At 39.5% G+C, this 18260-nt stretch overlaps 1 protein-coding gene across 5 annotated transcripts in view; it reads left to right on the top strand.

The window, feature by feature from the left end:
• LOC106142481 (uncharacterized) overlaps window positions 1–18260 on the top strand; it is a 39974-nt gene that overhangs the window by 14061 nt on the left and 7653 nt on the right. For 4 of the 5 annotated variants that reach the window (XM_013344249.2, XM_060947106.1, XM_013344248.2 and 1 more), the window contains exons 3-13: window positions 4618–4641; window positions 7330–7612; window positions 7929–7996; window positions 8135–8341; window positions 8742–8872; window positions 9402–9537; window positions 9959–10080; window positions 10806–13974; window positions 14298–14469; window positions 15083–15257; window positions 15592–17990. In XM_013344249.2, the coding sequence (XP_013199703.1) occupies window positions 4618–4641; window positions 7330–7612; window positions 7929–7996; window positions 8135–8341; window positions 8742–8872; window positions 9402–9537; window positions 9959–10080; window positions 10806–13974; window positions 14298–14469; window positions 15083–15257; window positions 15592–17990 (6886 nt within the window). The remainder of the gene's footprint in view (window positions 1–4617; window positions 4642–7329; window positions 7613–7928; window positions 7997–8134; window positions 8342–8741; window positions 8873–9401; window positions 9538–9958; window positions 10081–10805; window positions 13975–14297; window positions 14470–15082; window positions 15258–15591; window positions 17991–18260) is intronic. The other variant, XM_060947105.1, reaches the window with a different exon arrangement.

The following is an 18260-nucleotide window of genomic DNA, read 5'->3' as shown; positions in this document are numbered from 1 at the left end:
TCTAGATTTATAAACATATGCAATGGACATTGTCGACTCGACTGAAGATCATGATTCACATGTTTATCTCGCTTGCAGCTCACGTTCGGTATTCGCAAGAGAAAAACACTGGTTGAATGAGCTCAGCCGTTGTCATTAGGCCAAAACATTTTTAATTGGTGTACGTTTCTTATTATGGCACTCTTTTATATTGTCAATCAATAAAATGGGCCCGATATGGGGCTTGTCTGTTGAAAGACGTTATTGATTGCCGACGATGGATTGGGATTTATGTATCCATAGATTCTAACGAAATGAATTTGTGCTATGACTTTTTCTTTTCTATCCGCTTTGTCTTCTCGCTACAAGCGAGGAGACGAATAATGATTGTTTGAATCAGTTATAGATTGTCAGACATGTGTAGGAAGTGGAATGGAATTACATTCTTCTCATCTTAGGTCTCATTCTTTTCGTCTTAAATCCACCCTAACTAGCCTTTCTGTCCCCTAGTGGTTTAAGTACACCATTTCACCTCCAAGAATTTATTATTTGCAATTGTATACACGGATTAAATAATGGCATTTGTTTGATTAGCATTAGATTTTATGATGTTTCGTCACGTGCCTGGCAGTTAAAACATGTAGTGTACGTAACGTAAACGTAGCTGTGACCGCGACTTCCTCCGCGTGAAAGTTATTTTGGGCATCATTGAAGCTCTTAAGGCATCATTATTCAAGCCCTAATTTTCCCCGTTTTTTTCACATTTTCCATTATTTCTTCGCTCTTTATAGTTGCAGCGTTATATGTATAGCCTAAAGCCTTCCTCGATAAATGGTCTATTCAACACAAAAATAATTTTTAAGTTCAAGGTTTGAATTTGAACAAACAAACAAACTCTTCAGCTTTATAATATTAGTAAAGATGTTCGATACCATTGTGAGCAACAAGTTTTATTATTTCAACACAAAATACTAAATTCTCCTAAACTGTAAATTTGATGTGCTTCAACCTCTTCGGCCACGATTGGTAAATACTCCATCATAGCGCACACCGTCTTCATGATTTATTGTTATAGTCTTGTCGACGTCGCCATAGTTTTTTTCTAAAATCGATAAATGCATGGCAAATTCAAGATTTCCTAAGCTCTCATCGTCACGTACAGTTTCTGATATCAGTAACCAAGATTTTTGACTTATGCTTGATACAGCCTCTGTCTCTCTCTCTCTTGATAAACCTCTACCTACAGAAACCTCAGCTAAATGTCATTCCGAAGAAAATATTTTCTGCCTTAAGAAGAAGCTTAAATATTGTAGATCCACTCATTCATTCATTGCATGGTAGATACAGCCAACAGTCTTGAAAAGACTGATAGGCCACGTTCAACTGTGACTTAATGATAGAATTCAGATTCAATAGTGACATCGCCTACAAGAGGAATCCTAAGTTTATAACCCTATCCCTTAAACCACACGGCTAGATCCAAGACTTATTTTCACTTACGAAACATGTATTATGGTAAATAAGTAATAATAATTGTACTCAATTGTCTGATTAATCATCAATTAACATACATCTCATAAAAACTTTTGCATAGCGTAACGATACATTGTGCAAATGTAAATTCGAAGTAGTTTGTCGCGTGTTTTACAACTTCATTGTTATCAAACACTACGGCGCCTCGGGTTTTCTCGCGAACTCCCGCCGATTTTAAAGCCTCACAACTGTCAGCCATTGTTGTGAGCCGTTTGTTTTGCTCTTGTGTAACCATTTCCGCGAATGTGAGGTCATATAATAATGCGTTAGGTCATGTCTGTTTTTTATCCTGCTGATATGTGAGTGACGCTTAATTGAAATTGAATACTTTTGTTTGAAACACTTGTGATAAAGCACGATGATAATCGTTTGTCTGAATGTTTGTAAGCTTTATTGTTAGTTTTCAAAATGGTTATATTTTTATAGTCTTCAGATAGGCCTTTGTTTTGTTGCTTGTGTCAATTGGAATAGTCTACACGTGCATTTTCCTGTCGCCCTCATGAATGATTGCGAATACATTCTTTACTAGTTCAAGGCTTACTAATATTTATGTTCCAGTCTCTTTTTTTTTGGATTTTTTCATAATTGTTTCTATCACATATCTTTAAGTATTACTGTTGTGGTCCATAAGCTCTGCGTTACCTGTCAATCAATGCAATAAATCAACACCGATGTTCACGAAGCGGGCGACCAATTATCTATTCAATTCTATCCGTAGAATCTCATAAATAGTATAGTTAACATTAAAAGGATCAGTCGGACAATGCAATGTCATCGCTCGATCACGCTCACGCCCGGCCCGGCCCTGCCAGTTCGCACGTTACGTCACCAGGGAAGGGTTGTCACCAGGCGCTTTACTGATCATTCTGAATCATGTTATTCTGGTCTATTTTTATATTTTGTAAATATTCGATTTAATGCGGCCGTTTTCAGGGATAGAATTTGTAAATTTCTTATTTGATTTAGTGGTCATTTTAAAATTGGAGCGCTCGAGAGATCAGAATATTGATGAGACTCCGTGTAAAAAAGACTTTGCAACAGGAATTCTTCTACATGATTGGATGAATCCTCCAAATTACTTATTTTAAAATGTAATTGTGTAATTTTGAGTCCGTTTATCTTTGGCGGTAGTGGGTGGAACACCCGATAGGTCTTTGCAGCCGTCACTATAACGAGGGATAAAGAGTCGTAACTCAATATTTTTGCCAAGTTCGTCTTTTTTCTTTCTTCGTCCAAGTTGATCATGTTAATTAATCAAGAGAACTACTGTTCTTTAGTTTTATTTAATAAAACTCAACTCTCTTTGTCATGATCATCATCATCATGAAAAGTTAATGCCTGCACTGCAGTTGCAGCATTGCGACAAATGCAAAGCGGAAAATTACACAGATCGGCTGCAGTAGATGTTTGCCTTATACCTTCTTATACTAAAAGTCCATAAAGCTTATTTGTCAAGTCCTATTTTATCCAGCAACTGCCATACATTAAAAAAGATGGAAGGGTCCAATTACAATTAACATATCCTTACAAACTTTCGCATTTAGTATTGTATTGTCATTAAATTGTGAAAATTTATAATAATAGGTTAAGTTAATAAAAAAGCTTGGCTTAATCAAAATTGCTATACCCTAATCAGTGTATTTCTCTACATTCACAATCCTTTATGTGCCGTTTGCACGACGTTGGGTGTCGTGCGGTGGCGACAGTCGACATAACAGGGATCGGTTACACCTACATTGCTCGTGAAAGGTTATCTATCAGTTTTATTTGGCTAATTAATGGCGCGGAGTTACGTTTTATTTATGCTATCGTCGTTATATTTGAATTTGAAAAACAATCTAAGCTGAACTTTTAGTGGGGATAGTCAATAGTACAGGGATCCGTTACACCTACATTACTCGTGAAAGGTTATCTTTTACTGGCTAATAACTACTAACAACGACTTTAATTACTGGTCACTTGAACTTATTTTATTAATTATATTCTGGCACAGCCTAGATAATTTTAAAACCTTAAGATATTTTGTCTGTCATTAGAATTGATTATGTTGCTCCCACAATAAAGGTTTCTTCATATTTAATATTTTGGGCGATGGGCTAGCAACCTGCCGCTATGTGGATCTCAATTCAAACCATTAAGCCATAACTGAAGGTGGCCTTTCAGTATTATAAGTAGTACGGATAAAGGCATTATATTTGTATGTATGAAATTAAAAAATGTCTTCCCACGGTAAATAATCATGATGACGTATGTTCACGAACACTAGTTGGCTCAGATTATTGATTTGTCAGTGAATGTTAAAAAAGTTAAATTTTTTACATTCCTTTCTTTTATTCCGAATGGAAACATAACGGCGGCATGTAACACTGAATTAAAAGAAAATATAAAGCATGTTTTGGTAACGAAAGCTCTGAAGTAAATTTTCTCCTTGTTATAATCCTTCCCTAAGGCACCGGTCGACTCTGGAGATGTGGCAAGGTCGCCCGCCTCCGCGCCCGCCCTCGAGCTAACAAGCTACATTGCACAATATTATGTTTTGTTTGTGCGCTGAAATAAACAAGGGATTGTGTAGTTTCTGGACGTGGATGAAAATTGTTATTAAAATATAATCTCATAATTATCATCAGCTATAATGTCATGTTTAAAATGCTTTTGGAAATGTCAGAGATAACGCTAACGCGTTTTATTATAAAAGCTAAAATTTACCAAATGGAAGCGTGTTTAAAAAGGAAACTTAGCGTGATTTTTTAAACACTTAAGCTAATGATGGGAAAGTAATATAAAGCAGTTATTACACCACCCCGATTAATATATGGCATAGCTAAGCCTGCAATATAGAAAAAAATAGTTTTAAAATTTTTAATTTGTTTTAATAAGTATAGGTACTTAAACTATTCTAAGAGATAAATATCTTTTCTATACATAAGTATATAAAAATATATTCTTATATTTTATCTTGTTGACCATAGATTCATATTGTGATATAAGAAGATATATCACAAATATTAATAAATCACCGATCTTTATCATCGCAGCGTACGACCATAAGTCATTTGAATTTTATATATGAGTTTGTCTGACGAGATTGTTTTCTGTTGTCTGCAGCCAAACCGGGGAGCGGACAATCAGGTAGTTTGTCATGCGACACGATTACTTGTTGTGTTGTCTGTGTGTTTGTACCTTTATGTGTAGTTGTGTGCGTTTGGGCAGGGCTAATATTGTTAATTTATAGTGTCCGACCGAAGGTCTATTTTTGGCCGAAGCCGAAGCCGATGCCGATTAATCGGCTATCGCCACAACCTTCGGCCGAAGCCGAAGCCGAAGGTTTATATTCTCTCAGCACTCAGTAATTAATTTTGTTCAATATTGTCTACAAGCTACAATTAATATTAAAATTATTTCAAAACCTCAATATTGAAGGTTTATATATTGACTGTCTCATATAGAAGTTGATGATATATCATATAAAGATGTGCAAGAACTTGTGCGATTAAAGAAGAAAGCATGGCTGGATTTGTTAGCAGCTAAAGCTAACTTAAGAATGCAAGAGGTTATAGATGAAGATGTGAATGAAGCACGTAAGGAATATAAAAAAATGAAAGATTTGGTTAAGAAAGCTGTGATTAGAAAGAAAGAAGAGTATAAAGAGGAATTTGATAAAAGGTTATCAGAAGACTTTCAGTCAAATCTGAAAGTATTCTGGAAATCCGTAAGGTCAGCCCGAGGAAAAACTATAACCAGAGAGCTGACTAGGATCAGATGCCAGGATGGTAGCGTTGTGAAAGAAGAAGAAAGTGTGCTAAAGATATGGAAGGACTATTTTGAGAGTTTATTTGAAAAAAAAGAAAGGAAATAAGAAAGAGTTCTGCTATAGCGAAGAAAAAGAGAATGAGATGGAAGGCGAAATTGAAATGTTCGAAATTGTGGAAGCACTTAAGAGTATGAAAGCGGGTAAGGCTGCTGGGTATGATAGAGGTCGAGATGCTAAAAGCAGGAAAAGGCGTCGTAGCTAGACAGTTGTACTGCCTTTTCAATTTGTGTTGGAGAAGCGGCCGAGTACCAAAAGATTGGTGTAAGGCTGTTATCGTGCCACTTTACAAAGGAAAAGGGTCACAACTGGACTGCAAAAATTATCGTGGTATAAGCCTGCTTAGCGTCGTCGGCAAATTGTATGCTAAGGTATTGATTAAAAGAGTCAGGAATGAAACTGATGGCAAAATATGGGATGCACAAGCGGGATTTCGAAAGGGAATGGAATGTACTGATCAGGTCTTTTCTTTGCGGTGCATAGCCGAAAAGTTTTTGGCCAAGAGTCAAAAAGTCTATTGCACATTCGTGGATTTGGAATAGGCCTATGACAGAGTTGAGAGGAATGAATTGTGGTCAGCACTTTCTATACATGGGGTGAGCAGTCTCTTGATACGAGCACTGAAATCCTTATATGAGGATTCGTGTGCTTGTGTCAGGATAAACGATTGTTTGACAGATTTGAAAGAGTCTGAAAGTGGATTAAGGATGAATGAGTTACTCGTCAAATGTCTGCTCTATGCCGACGATCAGGTTATACTGGCGTCATCAGCGGAGGAGTTACAGGAGATGGTAAACTGTATGCATGAAGCTTTAAATGAGAAAGGAATGAAAGTGAACGTAAGTAAAACTAAAACACTGGTTTTTGAAATGGAGAATGAAATGGCAGCATGTAATATTTTGATTGGAGGAGAAAAAGTTGAGCAAGTGAAAGAGTTTGTATATCTAGGATCAAAGTTTACATCAGATGGCAAGTGTGATAGTGATATTGAAAGGAGAGTGAACGCGGGGAACTTGGTGAATGGAGCTTTGCATGCCTTTATGAGCAGTCAGAAACTATCCAAAAAGGCTCGGCTGGCTGTGCATAGGGGCGTGTTGGTCCCGACATTAATGTATGGGAGTGAAAGTTGGGTATGGCAAAAGAAGCACGAAAGCAGAATAAATGCAGTGGAAATGAGAGCGTTAAGGAGTATGTTGGGTGTGAAATTGAGTGACCGGATAAGGAACAGCGTGATTAGGGAATGTTGTGATGTGAAAGAAGATGTAGTTACAGGAATAGAAAAGGGTATGTTGAGATGGTTCGGTCATGTGGAGAGGATGAATGAAAACAGGTTCACTAAGCAGATATACAAGGAGAGTGTGGAGGGAAAGGTCGGAGTGGGAAGACCTAGACGAACGTATCTTGATCAAATTAAGGACGTCCTGTTCAGTTCGTTCAATCTCGACGGTCGCTCGGACCTTCGGCGAAACCTTTGGCTTCGGTCGGGTTTTGGGCCGAAGCCGAATGTTTCGCCGAAGGTGGATTTTTGGGCCGAAGGTGGCCGAAGCCGAAGCCGAAGCCGAAGCTTCGGTCGGACACTATTAATTTATGATCCGTAAGCACGTTTCATGTATTTTAAGACTTTTAGTATTAAAACTATATTAATTTTTCTCTTTTAGTTGGATTCTCCATTAATTTTCATCTAGGATTGATTTAGTTGTGTTAGTGTGTACATAAAATTGTTTTGTTTGTTTATTTGTCTATTAACTTTATTTATCTATTATTTATTTAACTATTCATCGTACAAATATTTGAGGAATAAACACATAAAGGTAGAAAGATAAGTTTTGAGTAATTTTTTACCAATAAAATAAAATTAAAGTGTGACTGTGACCAAATTAAACATTAATACACTTATAATTGTTTTGTTTCAAGCGTGTGTGTATTTGCATCAATGCATGGAACGTAAACGTACCAATCGTACACACATTAATGAGCAATAACGTAACCGATAACGTTTCGTTTCACAGTTATTCGCAGCGTCCGCCACACAACTCCACGATGTCAGGATATCGCACCCCCCGGACTCCGGCTTCTCGGAGCCGGTCAACAACAACATCAGCGAGGACAACAACAACGGTCCGATATCGCTCAGGGAGATGCAGAATATAGCCAACAACAACGCGGCCGCCTATATAGTCAGCGAGAATGAGGAACGCAACAGAGTGAGCCGGGAGTCGGTTGTGGAGTTCGAGCCGCTGCCGGCCGGTCTAGGGGTGGCTGATCCGTTGGAGCACTGCGCCGACTGGTTCGGTGAGTTGGATGTTCATCAGTTGGACATCATTTTGTGATGACAGTTAATTGGAGTATTTTTACGTCGATGTAAACTAGGCTTTATTGTGCTTTTAGCCGCGGTACAATTTTTTTATTCTTTTATTTAATGTGTGGAAGTTTTTGGTCTTTCTCTTCTTCTCCTGGCTTGCATTTGAGAAATATTTCATTCTTTTAATTAAATTTTAGAATGAAAATCATCAACATTGGCGTGTTGATCAACCGACTGTGCCATTTGGCCACACTAGCGGCTGCGCCATTTTTATGAACGTTATTTAACATATTTTTCTTATTGCAGGTGACGATGATTTTCCCCGAAATAACTTGCAGTATTTGCGAGAAATAGGGCGAGGATGGTTCGGAAGAGTTAGTAATATATCTTTGTTAATAAATTTAATTATTGTTTTTTTTTTCAAATACTGGAAATAAATCAAGACACGATTATGATTTAATCTGTGTAATCGCATTGCATATAAATATTCTATGTAACGCCTTTTCATTCAGGTGGTGGAAGGAGAAATAGAGCAGGGTACCACTACATCAAGTGTAGCAGTTAAGATCCTCAATCAGAACGCGAGTTTAGAACAAAAGGCGCGGTTTCTGGACGAAGGCCGGCTGTACCGCGATGTGAGGCATGACAATCTGCTCGCGTTCCGCGCCAAATGCGTCAACGAGGAGCCCTGGATACTTCTCTATGAGCTGTGCTCTATGGTGAGTCAGTTAAAATGATAAATAAAGTGTAGAAGAAAAAATACTCCACCAGAACGCGACTTAAGAACAAAAGGCACGGCTTCTAAACGAAGGCCGGCTGTACCATGACAAAAAAATATCATACTTTGTGTTTGTCCTTCTTAAGGGAGCCCTGGGACCACCTACGAGCTGATCCAGGAGTAGCTAAGTTACGAAGCGATTCACATCTCTTAAGAGGACTGAAAGACCGCGGTCAGCTGTTTATTTTTAAAATGGAATTAAGATTTTGTTTCTAACCTACCGCCTAAAAGATGAATCCCAAGATTATTAGCTTTATTTATATATATTTTTCTAATATACCTATATCCTTGACCTCTATTTAAAAAGATCTAATCATAAATTATTTCAACCTATTCCACAGGACCTCCAACAGTACCTGGAGGCGAACCGTCCCAAGATGGCGATCCTGAACGACAGCGGGGTGCCGCTGCGGCTCATGTGTGACGTCACGTCCGCGCTAGCACACTTACACTCCCTTGGTTATCTATACGGGTGAGGAATTTAAAATATAAAACATGGTAGGAAGTAAAATTCCTTCACACTGCCTACTTGGGTTATAGTGGTATTTGATTTGCCTCTTGAGACGCTAGGTCCTGGGTTCTGTCACTGAAATTTAGACTTGAAAGAGGCCTTATGACCAAACTACACCGTTATATTGTCAGTAGTTTGGTGGTAATTTGTTTTTTATAATAGATTTGAGTGTGTTTGACTTTAATCTGTCTAGTGGTAAGCAAGGTGAGGCCTAAAGTGGTGCACGCAAGTTCAAATAGTTTTTAATTCACTCTTGCCTTGAAAATTCCCAAGTTATATGTATCGAGCAAGAGAGATGCAGGGAAGGAATTCCAAATCACAGCGGTTCGCATGATGACCATGTGCGGATGGAATAACAAATCTTTTTGACTTTTAATGGTCTTCCAAACATTCTCAAATATTTTCTCACTAAAATACCTTCGCTGCAACAGGAGTACTTGTCAATTTCATCATATTTTTTAAGTAATAATTTAATAATCCTTGTCACCAGTGAACTATGGAGCGGCAGTGTGCTAGTCCGTGGCGCTGCCGAGAACGCCCGGGCAGTGTTGGGCCGCTACAGCAACTCGGAGCCGAGCTACCACTGCCTACCCCCGGAGAGTAGCAGGCAGCCGCCCCAATACACTGTTAGTATAGAGATTGATATCGAATGCAGCACAAATTAGACGTTTTCTTGGCTAATTTATTGTACAACAAGTTTTTACCCGCATGACAAAAAAAGCGCGAATGTAGCGCCATCTATAAAAGAGGTATTACAATATTCACGGGAAGCTTTTACCGGAATGAAAACTATGCCCTACTCCAGCCATATTTTTGCATTTATAGTAGTAGAGTTTTTTAGTTGTGTAATCTCTTAATTAATTTTTAAGAAAGTTAACGTTACCATGAAGTCCTTGTCACTCCTATATGCTCGAAATAACACTATTGTTACTGAGACGGAGGCTCAATCTCGGCATCATCAAAAAGAGTATGTGAATATAGCCACCTTGTTCTTTTAGAAAATTAGGTACATGTTACATCATTTCTAATGTAGTTTATATCTCACAGGCCAGCAGCGAAATATGGTCCCTGGGCTCGCTGGTGTGGGTGATATGTGCGTGGGGAGCCGCGCCGCCGCCCGGCGCTGCGCCCGCGCCGCCCGAGCTGCCGTGCCCCTACAGAAGTCATCTGTGAGTGATCTTTACCGTTACTGATTTAGCTGGACCCCGCAGGTTCTAGAAAAAAAACTGATCTCAAAAGTGACGAGTCTGCGTTATACATCTTTTGGACCGGTCACCAGGTTTTAATTTAAATTAAAATACTTAGGTTACTCAATCTGGGCCCAATTATAAATCGATAATCAGATTTTAAACTTCCTTCCTTCTAAACTATTTTCAAAGATACTTGTACAATCTACAAACTACAAGATTGTTCCCTAATGTTATTGCTGCCAAGAATTTGCGAGTTTGGACAGTGACGTGGGTCGAACCCTTGCCGTGGAAGTTCAAACAAAATGTTAACAAAGTCGATATGTGCTCTTTTTCCTTATAATTCTACTACTTTTTAAACATTGAAAAGAAAACATTCTGAATTCATATATTGAACGAATTAGCAGTATAATCGAATTAGCATTGAACATGACATAATGTAATATAATAAATCCCGAGTTTATAAGCCTATGCTTATAAACTTGGGATTCTTCTTTTTGAGCGATGGGCTTGCAATCTGTCACTATTTGAATCTCAATTCTATCATTAAGCCAAAGAGCTGAACGTGACCTATCAGTCTTTTCAAGACTGTTGGCTCTGTCTACCCCGCAAGGGATATAGACGTGATTATATGTATATATGTACTTAATTCCTCGCCACTAAACAAAAAATTTTAACTGTCAAACCGGATTTTCCTTCATTTCCAGGTACCAAGTAATGCAACTGTGCTGGAACCGTACTCCATCAATGCGTCCCTCCAGCGCTCAAGTGCAAGCGTTACTCCAACATCTCGCCCACAGCCGGCGAGCCTCCAACGACGACGACTTCGAAGAACGATGGCAGAGACTCAAACCAAACTCCATTCCAGTGCTCGACGAACACATCGCCATCATACACGCCCCCTCCACCTCCTCCCAATCAACGTCACACTTCACCGAAACCACTCAAGACACTCTCTCCGTCGACATGGACACGGCGGTGTCACGCTCTAGCAGCATAATGTCCGATAACATGCTCTCACAAATAAAGTCCGATAGCCTCAACAATCTACACGGATCGCTAGAAGACGTACGGAACATTTATCTCACGCATAACGAAATGGCCGTCCTCGAATGCCATCAGGGCAATATCGAACTGGAAGACAGAGAAAAAGAACACGATCGATCGGATTCCTCTGTCGATCCCTGGCTGAAAGATATAATAGCCGGCAGTCAAGATGATGTCAGCTATTACAAAGATGTCAGCGACGTCATCAAGAATCTCGATAACATTCTCAATTCAGAGAAGACGTCCAGTTCTGAATCCAGTCATCAAGCTAGCCCCTCTAGAGACAATCTGAGCTTAGACTGCAAAAAGGAGTATCCGATGCAATCGAGCATGGTTAAATCGCCTGGGATCACCAATTTCCAGAACATTTTGTCGGCCGGCTTCGATGCGAAGTCAGATAGTGACGCGGGCGAAGATGAGGAAGATCGCGACACTATAGGCACGCTGAGTCATTCATTCGAACGCCACAGTGATACCACCAGTCAACAAACTCTTGAAAACATAACGCCCATCACCCCTGTCAAAGATTTTGATATGTTTTATAATAAAATTGAACGTCAAGTAGAATCGTCGAAAGCTGATACATTTGTACAAGGAAAAACTGAATTGCCAAAAGAAGAAATAGTGTTAAGTGATAGTAAAATACCCAAGTTGAAGGAACTATGTGTAGCCTCAATACCTAGTTTAAGTGATAATGAACAAATCCATGCGAAAGAAGACTGTGAAACACCGTGTGATAATGTAGAGGGGGATAGGACTGATATGAAAATCGAAACTAAGTCAGTAGATGATAAAGAACAAACAAATGCATGTGTTATTCCTGTAGAAGTTATTGAACCTGTTTTGATACAAAGTAATGAACAAATAGAATTAGAGAAGGTTAACGAATATGTCTTGCCACAATCAAGTTCACATTTGCAAGAACAACATGAAGACATAGATATTACTCCAATGATTTCAATAGAAGCTAGTGTATCACCTGATTCACAATTTACTGATATTAATGGTGTAAATTGTGAGATGTCATCGGAACAAGTTCAAATAAGTATTGCTGATTATAAAACTGTAACCAATGATCTCATTGTCGCTGAAATCGCTGCATGCGAGCAACAGTCGAAATTTAAAGAAGTATTAGACGGCGACAAACCTACTCTACGTGATATTGATCTGATATCGACAACTAAACCGACACCTGAGCCAGTACAAAATATTTATAGTGAAAGTCCGAGTCAAGAAGTTGAAGAAGGAACAAAACAAGAAAAAGTTGAGTGCGAAAATATAAATGGTGAACCCACTGTAGAAATTACAGGAATTGATAACTTTATACCTGTTGAACAAAATGTGAAAGCTACAGAATCTGAACAACCGTTTGTAAACAATACAGAAGTTCAACAGGATGTAGTGATATCTACCAATGTTGAACAAGATGCACTTGAAAGCGCAGAAGTTGCACAAGATGCAATAACCAAGCAAGAAGTTGAACAATCTATTGAAGTAAAAAAAATTGAAGCTGAACAAACTTCACTCACCAATGAAAATACGACAATTTTACTACCTGAAACAGTACAAAATAATGCTAGCGAAAAAGAGAAAGATGAACACATTTCTTTAGAATCTCATAGAAGCCAAGATATGACCAGATCTGAAACCTTTAATGAACTTAAAGAGGAACAACTAAGTGATAGTACAGTGTACATGGATCTCATTAATGATGCTAATAGGGAAGATGTAAGGAACAGCATAGATAGTGATATAAAGGAGGCTTTACAGTCATGCAAGCCTTTGTCGGCTGAAGATTGCACTTTGATCAAAAATGATTCTACTGTTTATTTAGACCTGCCCAGTGTGATAAAAGAGACAGACAATTTTTTACAATCCGAAAGAATAGTTAGTAGTAAAAACGAAGAGTTCAAAGATGCTGTTGTCTCGAGTACTCCAAAGGGTAGTGAAAAAGCGGAGGATACTTTAGAAGGATCTGTTAAACTTAACGAGACCGAAGAAACTGAAATTCTATCAGAAACAAAAGTATTAGAATTTGGACCGGGTGTGTCTGTAACTAAATTAGAACAGAAATTCGTTCCCGAACAACTCAGTCCTATCGAATCGCCAACGAAAAGCCACCACACTGATACTTACGATGAAAACAGTTCAGTAGTATTAGGCCCTTTTGAGAACTGCACTATGGAATTATTCAAAGGAATCAAATCAATTGATTTGGTAGAATTACCTAGAGAAGAACTTTTAGCGTTCTCGTCTAACTTTAGTGAGATGAACCTCGAAACGCCGTCACCTCTTCGCGATGTTAACTTCTTAAACGAAGTACCCGATCTAATACAGGATGATGTGCAATTCGACGATCTCGATTCGGTCAGCGAGCCTAAGAAAGATTTGACTGTAGATAATACAGATTCAGCTCAATCGGTTACTGAGAAGCGCGTTTCGCCTTCAACGCCGCCGAATTCGCCCGGTAACTTTCTAGCGTCGACGTCTCAGCAGAAATATGTAGTCGATATTGATATCAATCCTCCACCGCCGCCCGAAGATATTCAGCACGAAATTGAGTTGAATCAGATAGAATTGCAGATCACAACGAAGTTAGCTATGGCGGAGAATGAGAACAATTTGAATATAGAATACTCTGGGCCGTTGACGGTTGTGGGCGTGGTGTCAGAAGATACTATGATACTGCATGATAGTGACGCGATGCCGGAGTCGTTTTTGGCGGGAAACGGAGGGTCCGTTGAGGATCTGAGGGAGAATCTCACGCTGGATGAGGAGTGCGTCAAGGCGCTCAGAAACGAGTTGGAGTTGAAACTGCCGCTTGCGCAGGTAATAATTACATTCAAGTCTTATTTTTTAACATTTGGAAGGTTTAATTGTTTTTTGATATATTTTTTACATTACTATGTATGTAGACTTATGAATATTCCAAAGAATAATACAAATCTTTCTTTTTTTTAAATCTCTCATCATAGTGCATTCTCGTTCGTTTGCAATCGGCAATACACGATCGGCATGGTGTGATTAAATCCTTTAATTCTTTACGGTCGGCCCGTTAAGTGTAGTTTTTAGTAATTTCCTGTAACATGCCTATTTCTACATTTATTTTTATAATCTGAACCATGACATAAGATTTGCTATTCTGATCTAAGGTGGCGTCAATCGAGCCGCAACCGGAGAGCGAGTCAGAAGCTGATTTACCCAACCCCTCCTGGGCGACCCCCCTTCCTCCCCCGGAGTTGATCCTGGGCTACCCGGGGGCCCTCAGCCCTATCGCCGAGGAGACTGGTCCCCAACTCTCTGCCTACGAAAACGATATGCAATGTGAGTATTTGCGGCGTGTAAGAACTGTACTTGTAAACGTATTTTATTTAAACTTTTTTGTACAAAATACAAATGTATAGCACAATTGGCGGACTTAGTGCTAGAAGCGTTATCTACCAGTCAACCATTGGGTTTGACAAATAAATTTATATGGGGTCAAAAGACATAAAAAAAATTATATCCCGAAATTCCACAAGAATTAACAGTATTGCTATTTGTGAATTACACCGATGTGCCTGCCGAAGTAAAATTTTAGTATGGCGCGAAAATATTTGAGCCTATCAGCCAATCAGAGCGCGCTTTGGGGTTTAGGTTTAAGGAATTTATTCTCATAATAGATTACAAAAAAATCTACTTACAATGAATATTAAAAAGTGCTTATATACTAACAGCAGACACCGTAAGTATTCAAAGAGAATTTGAATCCACAACTGATCCGCTATTATAAGCGAGATAGCAGGAGACATTTTGTTTATGGATTTTAAGTTTAATATACTTCTAAGGTCTTTCTTTATTTTATCGAGGTTTTATTCAGTTTAATATGACGGTAAATTGCTCTAGCCGTAGCGACTACTAAAAGTGTTTGTACTATACATATATACCTCATTCGCAGGGAACGCGTCAATCCGCACGGATTCCTCTGAGAGTTACCCGGAGCCCTGCAACAACAGCACGGACGAGGTGACGTCGCTGCCGTGGGTCGCGCCGGGGATCGAACCCGCCACCTACACCGTGCAAAGCTCGCCCAACCACACATACACTATACAAGCGGAGACCACTAGTAAAGAGTAAGTTTTGTAAGTCCAGTTTCAGGTATAGTAGAGAAACCAGAAATGAGTAAAAATGGCCGTTTTTCTTGCATTGGTTTTAGGTAACTATAATACCGGAGTCTAAGATCTAAATTTTAGTTCATCAATATATTCTGTATATTGTAATGAGTCGTCCTTTTCTATTACCCTTAAATGATTTAGCAATTAAAATGTGTTTGAAATAGGTAATACCTAAGTAACATAAAAGCAGCGTCATCACATACTAATAAAGCACTTAGAAATAGTAAAAAGTGTCTCCGTATTTTGTCGAAATCTCTGTTCAACAGGCTCACCGCATTTAACGTGTTTGCAGAATCACAATGAGCGCAGACAGCCTCAACGCCAGCCCCAAGCAGCGGGCGGACGATTCTCCCGTCGACGACCGCACGTACACCAAGCACGACGACGACAAGTCCAAGTGCGAGCGCATCTCCCAAGTCTCCCCCTTCCTCCTCAGCCCCACCACCGACACCTCCGCCCCAGAAGACACGGGAACCGCTGTATCCACCCTATCCAGAACGACCCTCCCCACTGACGCCAAATCCTCAAAACCATCGGAAACCCAATGCCTGTCCAAAGCCACCAGCATCGACTCGTGGTGTTCCAACGACACACTTTACAACGTCGAAGAAAACTTCGACGATCTAGCCATGGACCCCGAGGGTCCTTTAGATTTTGAAGCTGAAAATCAAGATAGCGAAAGCAGCGACACGCTCACCCACAACGACGATAAAGAACTGAGCCATTGCTCGACATACATCGTGCACGACAGCAAATCTGAAGCCGAGACGTTCTCGCCAGATTCCATCACCGCGAACGATAATAATACGTATACGAAAGCCAAGACTGAAGCGACCGGACTCACGCCCTCTGTGATAACTAAATCCGATGTTGACTCCACGAAAACTAAAGATTTAGCCTACGAAACCTTACTGTCCGGTCTACCGTCCTATTCTAATTGCACCACGGAAATGTTATCCGGTATGGATGATATTTGGAAAATGCAGCAACCCGAATTGGTAAGGAGATCTCCTATAGGACTCATACAATTGACACCGCCTAAAACCATTGAAGACACGACATGTATAGAAGACAGTCCGCAGTTATCATGTGAACCTAGTATCAAAAAAATGGATAGCGTTGAAATAACATGCTTGCACGAAAATTACGACGAAACGGTGGATAGTCAAAGCAAATTAGAGAACTCAGAAAATCAAGATGTATTGGTAGAAACAAATGACAGTCCCAATTCAAATTACCGTAGTATGGCACCTTCTGTCACGAGCACGCCTTTGACAGAGCCGGGTGGGAGCGAAGATGTTGAAGCGATTCCAATGACGTTGCCGAATCTCACTGTAACTCCAGAATTGTCCGTAAACGTTCCTAATTTTCAGACATTTCTACAGTCTGCGGAAATAAGACCGCAAGATATATCTTCTAACGCGAGCAATGAGTACGCTAGTAACCAAGATACTGAAGTTTTGCTGGAAGGAGATACCTTGAGTCGTATTAGTAACAGAGATAGCGTAGTACAAGCGGAACGTACTCCTTCCTATTCAGATTTTGAGAATTCGGTCGCTTTGAAGCCTCAAGATGTGAATTCGAGGGATAAGTCTAGTCTAAGTTTAGAAAGCGGAGTCAGCTCGGAGGATTTTCACCAGTTTGAGAACTCTGTACGGAATCGACCGCAAGATCTGTCGCACGTAACAGACGCTAGTTCGCTTTTTCTCAAAAGCGAAAAAAGGTTGAGTGAATTAGCAGCGGGTAGTTCAACAAATGTGGAATTTGATCGCACTAGTCAGGACGGCAGCCGGACGAATTTTGAAAGGTCTGTCGAAGAAAGTCCGCCTAATAATACGAATGTAACGAACGCCCACGACATAGGAGAACCGGTTAGTCATTTTTTAATTAATCTCGACGACGAGGAAAATGAGCAGCCCCATTCAATAATTATTACCGAAAGTCCGAAAGAAGTAGGTAAGGAAAGTCCAAAAGAAACCGCAAATACTCCAAACAGAACTTTCGATTCACATACTGGGATGTTGGTCTCGGAACTAAACAACACTTATGATTCTCATGAGAGTAGAACTCCTAAAGTAAATGTTCATGAAGCGTCCCATGACGATGTTGAACAAAGTCCTGGAAATTGTAATGGAATAACTGAGGATAAGGATTTTCCCGAAACTGATGAATCGAAGGCTACAAATCATAAAGATGAACCCGATCAACTTGGATTTGGATCCAAAGATATCAACCAGCCAACCGAACAAAATTCTCCAAAAAACGATTTGTCGCAGGCGTTGCTAGAACAAGAGCCCGTATCTAGCAAAGCTCAGTCAGATACCCACAAAACTCCCAACGGCTCTCTAATAGAAGATACGACTAGTATAAAATGTAATGGTAGCAGCGAAAACTACGCAACCGTTCAGTTTTTGAATGAAACATTCGAGGAACTCGTTGAAAGCAATGTCGATGACGACAAAGAGAACGTTGCGAACGAAAGTCGCCGACTAAACGAAGAATTACAAAGTCCGAATAAAGAAAAAGGTTTAGACAAAAGTTCCAGTGAAGAAGTGAGAACCAATGGCGTAAATGAGAACGGGATGGAAGATAAGGAAGTGGCGTCGGTTACGGAGAATTTCCTTCAGAACGAGAAGAATTATTGCCAGTTAGATTCTTATTTGCCGCTGCTGAGTGACATCAGATTTACTGGTAAGTGTGTTGATAAATTCGATTGTTATAATACATTAACAAACTGATATTATCTTTGTTATTTTCATCCAAAGTTGAACCTGTGATCGCGGAAAGTTTTACTGCAAATAAAACTGATTTGATTTTGGTCCCCATCTATTTCCTAAAATCATGACAATTTTAGACTAAAGACTGATAAAAAAGAAGATATAAGTTAACATATAAATAACTATAAAACAAAAATAAAGAAATCGTTTGATTCGAAAATCGATAAGGTTTATTACTGTTAGA

The sequence above is a fragment of the Amyelois transitella genome, chromosome 12 (assembly GCF_032362555.1).
Source record: "Amyelois transitella isolate CPQ chromosome 12, ilAmyTran1.1, whole genome shotgun sequence".
Taxonomy (NCBI): Eukaryota; Metazoa; Arthropoda; class Insecta; order Lepidoptera; family Pyralidae; genus Amyelois; species Amyelois transitella.
The sequence above is the reverse complement of the archived record's forward strand: the minus strand, read 5'-3'. Positions and strand labels throughout refer to the sequence as shown.